The sequence below is a fragment of the Vicia villosa genome, linkage group LG1, assembly GCF_029867415.1.
Source record: "Vicia villosa cultivar HV-30 ecotype Madison, WI linkage group LG1, Vvil1.0, whole genome shotgun sequence".
Classification (NCBI taxonomy): domain Eukaryota; kingdom Viridiplantae; phylum Streptophyta; class Magnoliopsida; order Fabales; family Fabaceae; genus Vicia; species Vicia villosa.
Window position 1 is genome coordinate 10,690,978 of NC_081180.1, and position 8,001 is coordinate 10,698,978.

The 8,001-nt window shown below is 23.9% G+C and overlaps 1 protein-coding gene across 1 annotated transcript; it reads left to right on the top strand.

The window, feature by feature from the left end:
* The first annotated feature begins 789 nt into the window (after positions 1-789).
* On the top strand, positions 790-3,451 carry LOC131601011 (CASP-like protein 2C1). Its single transcript, XM_058872749.1, has 3 exons — positions 790-1,169; positions 1,262-1,385; positions 2,960-3,451. Exons 1-3 carry the CDS (start codon positions 943-945, stop codon positions 3,209-3,211), a joined length of 603 nt encoding a protein of 200 aa, XP_058728732.1. The 5' UTR covers positions 790-942; the 3' UTR covers positions 3,212-3,451.
* The last annotated feature ends 4,550 nt before the right edge of the window (positions 3,452-8,001 follow it).

Genomic DNA, 8,001 nt, shown 5'->3' on the forward strand with positions numbered 1-8,001 from the left:
ACCATTTTGTGTGTTATTGAACCACTCATTTTCAAAATAATAATTATATTTTAATTTATTTTAGAAAAGATAAAATTTTAGAATAAAATGAGATTGATGTTTTTTTGTTTATAATTTGTGAAAAAATGTTTTTATATATAAATTAGTATGGAGGGAGTATAAAAAAAAATGTATTTTAATAAAAATAAAGTATTTTTATGAATTACCTACAAACCTTAAAAAATAGACTTAATTATAGTTTTAATCTTATGTTATTCTTGTTATTAATTTTGATATTTTAAATTTAAATAACTATATTTTCTCTTACATATTTATACTAAAAAATTAATTATTTTTTGTTTTTTATTAATACTTTACTCGTGGAGTGGTATGTGAGTATCATATCAAAAAACGTGACAAAAATTTTATAAGATTAAAATTAAATTTTGAAATACTTGAAAAATTATTAATATATTTAACTTAAAAAAATTTTAAATGATCAGATGTAATAGCTCAATTGATCTGAATTAGCTAATTTAAATGTATATAAATTTTTAGTTTATAATTTGATTTTTTTTGCGTGAAATAACTTAATTGATATGTATATTATTGGAGTTAAATGAATGTAAACGATTTCACGATGGTTGTATTATTTATTAATATTTAATATTAACTATTGTTTATATTTATAAACAAACAATTATAAAAAAAATATTTAAATTAAAAAAATTGTTTAACTTAAACTTTTTATTATATATCTATCAGTCTCTTTAAGCTCTCACATCTCTACTAGTACTTTCTTTCTCACATTCAATGAAACGTGTAAGCAATTAAACACCATTAATAGAGATTTGGTAGCTGTTGAGATAATTGATTTCCACATCCTCGTGGATTATTTTCAACCAGGAGAGTTGTGTCATCCATTTTGGAAGCACTGTATAAGCAGTCTCTTACATTCAATAAATGACCCCCAAACAGCCCCTAGACTTAACAACACTAGAAAATTTTCATCTCTCTCTCAAAAAAATAATAATGGAATTCCAAATAGCAAGAGGAGAAATTTTTCTAAGAGTGATAGCAATATTGCTCTTAGTATTAACAGCTTGTTTAGTTGCTTTTGATACTCAAACAAAAGTTGTGTTTTTAACTATTGAAAAGAAAGTTACTTATAAGGATGTGGAAGCTCTCAAGTAAATAATTTTTCTTTCTCTCTATTTTTTTTTTGTTTTTTTTTCTTCTAATTTTTATGTCACAATAAATTGTTTTTTTTTTTTTGTTTTAGGATTTTGCTGTATGTTTCATCTTCAGCTGCTGGATATAACTTGCTTCAATTATGCAAACACTCTTGTTCTTCAATAGGATCTTATGATATGTGCATGGTTTGGATTAATTTGTTATTAGATCAGGTAAATTTCTCTCTTTTTTTTTTGTTTAATTATTGAGAATGTTTATTATAATAATATAACTATATATACAATTATATCTAGCTTAAAGTATGTATATTGAATTAGGCTCAAATACTCTAAATAAAAAATAAAAAAGTTGAATGAAAGGGACTCAAATAGTAGAATCGTTCTCTTACAGTTATTACTGAAATACATCATTTATTCAATCATGAAAAGTATATATATTTTGTTTTTATCTTATCAGGTTTGACTAAGATATTAATAATTATTTTAGTCAGAATTTTAATTCATATTGAAATTTTCCTAGCCAATTATTAATGTTGGAATATTTTAAAATATTAGTGTGAAAAAAGAAAATTATGTTTTGAGTGATGGTATTTGAGAAATGCTTGAAACATATAAACAATAAATAAGGATAAAAGGCGTAAAAGAAATATTCATTTGCATGTTAGTATTTGTGCAAGAATTATATTTTTAGTGGTTTTAGTGATGATTTACATGATTAATTATTAGATCGTTTACATGTTTGTAAACTATTTGAGTGGGTCTTATGTTTTAGAATTTTAGGATGAGAAGTGATGTCTAACTTACTTGTGTATAGAGACGTTTAATTAAAGCGGCCACTTCTTGTATTGAAAGTGTTTTCGATAGGGTAGTGGTCATGTAAAATATTGGAAAGATTTTAAATTTTACATTAATTAAATATAAGACTTTTACAGAATTTATATAGAATCATATTCTTTATCTTACAAATTAGTTTTGTAAAATGAGTTAAATCAAATTTTAATATAATACCGGAACTCATAAAATGGACCTTCCACCATAAAATAGTGGTGGAGATAAGGGGTATCTTTCTCTCCTAATTGTTGAGACACCTTTAAAGATACAATTATTACTAGCCCTCTAGTTAAAGATACTCATTATTATGAATCCTCTAAATAGACTGGACAACAATATGACAAATCATATCAAAACCATCTCTAAACTTATCCCTACCACCTAAAGAGAATAAATATTTAAACAGATGTCTATGATTACTAGAAATAGCCACCTGCCAATAGGGGTGGCAAACGGGCATGACCGCCGCAAAAGTTTGAAAAAAATAAGGTGGGACGGACATAGTTAAGAGTGCGGGCCAAAAACCTTGACCCGCCCTGCAAAAAGTGAGGGCGGTGCGAGTTAAATCGTGAGTACTGCATCCTTTAAGTTTAAAAATACAAAAATTTATGTTAATTTCCATGCCTGCAAACTAACAAAACTAACTCAACATAGGGATGAAAAATTGATACAAGTCCCAGAGACGTGATAAATGTTTCAATGATAGTACAATGACTCATAAACATAATACTTTAAATTTTAGGTAAAGAGTTCATATTACAACAAACATTAGTTGAAACTTATTATCCACTTGAACTAAACTCTTTATTATAAGATGTGAACTAGTAGTTCAACGAAAATATATTATGTCTAGAAGTAGAAAAACTACAAATTTTTTGCTTTTGTTTTTTCAAGTAACAAATGTCAATATATAATTAGTTGATTTTAGATTAGTAATTTTTTTTTCTCTTTTGCAGATTGCTGTGTACTTAACATTTGCCACAAACACAGCCTTATTCCAAGCAGCTCTATTTGCACTAACTGGCTCAGACGCATTCCAGTGGTTGAAAGTATGCAACAAATTCACCAGATTCTGTGAACAAATTGCAGGGGCAATACTATGTTGCTTTGTAGCATCCATTTTAATGGCTATGATATCAATTATCTCAGCCTATAGAGTTTTCAGAATGTACTCTCCCAAGAGGTTCTTGCGTTTGAAAGGAAAATGATGCCTAATTGAAAATTTTAATTGTATGTATATCTGTGAATTTGTGCACACAGAAAGTACACAACAAATGAAAATGATGTGAAAGAGTGATCATAGATATAGCTTGCATTGTTTGAAGTTCTCTCTTTTCCTTGTGTTTTCACTTTTCACTGTCTAGAGCATTTATGGAACTCCAAAATTTTGTACATAATTTATATTTGCATAGTCAATTTAATGCATTAATATTATTTTAGTTTATTTTTCTTTTGTTGTGACAAGGCTTAACTTTACAACATCAAATTTTCAGCTTGTAGCACATTTTTTTTTAGTTTAAAAGCTTAAATGACTAATTATTTTTTTAAGTTTGGAAATTTTTCTTTTTTTTTTACGTGGCTTTTTTTAATATTTTTTTTAAGTTTGAAAATTTTTTTTATGTCGTTTTTTTTTTTTATTTTCTTAAGTTTGAAAATTGTAAAGTTTAAAATTTTGCTAACAATGGGTGTTTAACCCATGACTATTTGTTTGAAAGTAAAAGCCCTTACCACTAGGGCATTTGTTTCCTTGTTTAATAACTTGCATCAAAATGAATATATTACATAACTATTATTTATTTCCCAAATTGATTTTACATGAGAATTATTATACATGAGTACTATTTTACATGAGTATTATTTTAATTGTATATTATTTATTCCAAAATAAATATGTTAATATTATATAGTATATATTCCAAAATTTAAACGTTAATTTACATAGTATATATAATTAAATTGAAATTAAACATTATTTTACATAGTATATTATAAAGAAATTTAACAATCATTACACAAACATTATTTAAAAACTGAAAATAATAAAATTATAATAAACTGAAAATAATAAAATTATAATACATTGAAAATATAAATAAAAATTAAAATTATTAAACATTCATTATTTTAATTTTATTAATTTATTATTATTAAGTATTTTAATTTGTATTATTAAATTAAACAAATTAAAATTAAAATTACATACTTCTTAAGGTATTTTAAATATTGAACGTATTTAAATAAATACCTAATAAACTAAAAATAAGTAAATAAATTGAATGTATTTTCATAAATATTTAATAAATAAATAACTATAAATATATAATAAACTGAAAATAAATAAATATTTAAATAAATATTGAATGTATTTTGAATATTTAATGTAATTAAATAAATAAACTGAAAAATAAATAAATAAACTGAATGTATTTTAATAAATATTAAACGTAAATAATTAAATATTTAATAAATATATATACATAAATAAACTGAAAGTAAATATTTAATAAATTGAAAATAAATATATTTTAATATTTATTAATAATAAACTGAAAGTAAATAATTATTAAGTTTTATTAAGTTTAATTATTAAGTTTAAGTAAATATGTTAGTTAATGTAAATAAATTAAGTAATATATATTAAGTTTAAAATAATTCAATTTAATAAGTTTATGTTAAGTTTATCATAGTGAAGTTAAGAAACAAAAAGAACAATTGGCCTAGTGGAAGGGAACTTGATTGGGAACTTGGTTGAAATCTGTATTATTTTTTACTTGGTTAAGAAACAAAAAGAACAATTGGCCTTTTGGATTTTTTATGAAACAACAATGACGTTTATTTTTTCTTCTTTTCTTATGCAACTAGTAAAGGACCCGTGCGCCCGCACGGGTCACGTAAAGTCGATATAAACAATAAATAAATATATAACGATGGTTAATAAATATATATATATATATATATATATATATATATATATATATATATATATATATATAAAAGATACACAAATTAAAAATAAAAAACAATTGAAATTATAATTGTCAAATAAATATTAATTTAATCTAGTTAAAAATATATATATTAGTAGAAAAAATAAATAAAATAATTAAGTAGTCATCTACCCGTGCGTTCGCACACATTATACAATATAGCTATAATCTATCGTGAGTAGTCATCTACCCGTGCGTTCGCACGTATTGCACAATATTATAAATAATAAATAAATATAATATATGTGATTATATTTATTTGATTTGGTAACAGGTACCAAACTTTTTTGTCCAAATTTTGTTTATTGTCACTCATACCCCTATATTATTATAAGCATTTGAAATCTTTTTACTTATTTTAAATAAAAATTTCAATATATTTAATAGATTTATTTTTCCAAAAATATCAGTTATAAGTTAATATGTACATATAAAAAATAAAGGAAATAATTAAGCATTTATCTATCACAGTTGTAAATAAATATAATATAATGATGGTTAAAAATGTAAATAAAATATATACACATTAAGTAGATTTGTCCCGTCGAAAAATGTATATTTGAGTAGAAAAATAAAGAAAATAATTAAGAAATCATTTACCCGTGCGTTCAGTTCATACACAATATATTTTTTTTTTTTGGTATAAAGGAGGGCCTAAGCCCAAAAAAGAGAAAAACTACACCAACACAAATCTAGAGAACCAGTTACCCCTTTGATCTCTATTCAAGCATTCCTCTAGCCAAGAAGGAGCTTCCATGAAGACTTTATAATCAGACCCCAACACTTTACCATGAGCAGCCAACTGATGCGCACAACCATTCACTTCCCGAAAGACATGAAAGATCTCCACCTTCTCCAGCTTCGCCATTTCCAAATGAATACGACGCACTAAGCTACAACGATTCCGCTTATCAATACTGTTACACAAATCTGCAGCTTTCTTTGAATCGGTATCAACCACCACATTCTTGTAGCCAAGCTCTCGAGCCAGCAAAATTCCTTCCAAAATACCCCAGAGCTCCGCATTCAACGGAGAGCAACTACCCACACCTTTAGCAAAACCGCCGCACCACTTTCCCGAAGCATCTCTAATTAACCCACCACAACTTGCACCACCGTTTGGCGTATAGGCTATACACAATATTATTATAAGAGGTGTGTAGGTTTCCCAAGAAGTTGTGGAGGCAGGTCATAATGAATTTGGTTTTATTAATACGTTAATGAATTGTCTGCAATAAATAAAATTATTAAAATAGGCTTTTTAGTAAAAGGTATAATAGGTTTTTTTAGTAAAACTTATAATAGGTAATCATGGTACTACCTCTTAATGATTACTTTGAAAATAAATATACTATCTTAAAATTTAAGAAATTTTATATTATAGGCTTGTTTATATATTTTACCTATAATATATTAGTTGACATAGTATATTTTTATTTGTAATTGAATTTGGGAAAAAAATAAAATTTACGTAATTGAAATGAATATTATAATTAAAAAAATTATTTAATATTATATTAAATAATTATTTCTCTTAATTTTTTTACAAATAAGATAGTTATTTTATAATAAAGAGTAAGTTTTTAAAGAATAAGATATTCAATACCAACTCTTTCCCGTTTTATAAAAAAAATTATACAAACAGTTGGCTTTTTCCCGTTTATAAAAATACTTATAATTTATTACCGTTTATAAAAAACCGTTTATAAAAAAAATTGTATCAACAGTAAATTATTTCTTGTTTATAAAAAAATTTGTATAAACAGTTGACATTAGTTATTAAATATTGTATAAAATTAATGTCATTTGTTGATATTGTATAGAGAGTTATTTGAATTCCACCTTTTTAGGATTAATTAATCATAATGATTACTTTTAAATATTGGAATTGTGGAGACAGGTGATAATGAATTTGATTTTATCAATACGTTAATGAATGGTCTGCAATAAATAAAATTATTAAAATAGGCTTTTTAGTAAAAGGTATAATAGGTTTTTTTTTAGTAAAACTTATAATAGGTAATCATGGTACTACTACTACCTCTTAATGATTACTTTGAAAATAAATATACTATCTTAAATCAGACTATTAATCATGACATAAATGTAATGATGGTTTTAGTTTTTGATTTTTTTTAACTTGTCGACATAATTATTTGCCCTGATCATATAAAAAAATGTTTAAGGCAGTAATAACGATGAAGCAAATTTAATTTTTTAAATTAAAATAGTAAATAATAATAGTAGATAATAATAGTATCAAAAGCATAAAAAAAATCAATATTGATTAAAAACAATTAAAGTTAACGAAATAAAATTAAATCAATATATTAAAACTTGAAATTAAATATTTAGAATATCGTAGTAATGATTATATTAGATAAAAAATATTAATCCATTATATTTTAAACATAAATTCAAAAATATTTTAATATTGATTTTCTTATTTTATTTTATAAAATTAGATGACTTTTTCAAGGACGGTGGTTAACATTGGTATTATTGGCCTCTTATTTTATTTCAAGGACGGTGATTTTCTTATTTTATTTTCTAATTAATATTAATATTAATTTAATTATTATTAGCCTCTTAGTTAGTATTAATATTAATTTAATTAATGTTAGCATTTTAGTTAATTTTGGTATTAATTTAATTTGTATCAGTATTCTAAGAAATCATTTACCCGTGCGTTCACACGGTTCATACACAATGTTATTATAAGAGGTGTGTAGGTTTCCCAAGAAGTTGTGGAGGCAGGTCATAATGAATTTGATTTTATCAATACGTTAATGAATTGTCTGCAATAAATAAAATTATTAAAATAGGCTTTTTAGTAAAAGGTATAATAGGTTTTTTTAGTAAAACTTATAATAGGTAATCATGGTACTACCTCTTAATGATTACTTTGAAAATAAATATACTATCTTAAAATTTAAGAAATTTTATATTATAGGCTTGTTTATATATTTTACCTATAATATATTAGTTGACATAGTATATTTTTATTTGTA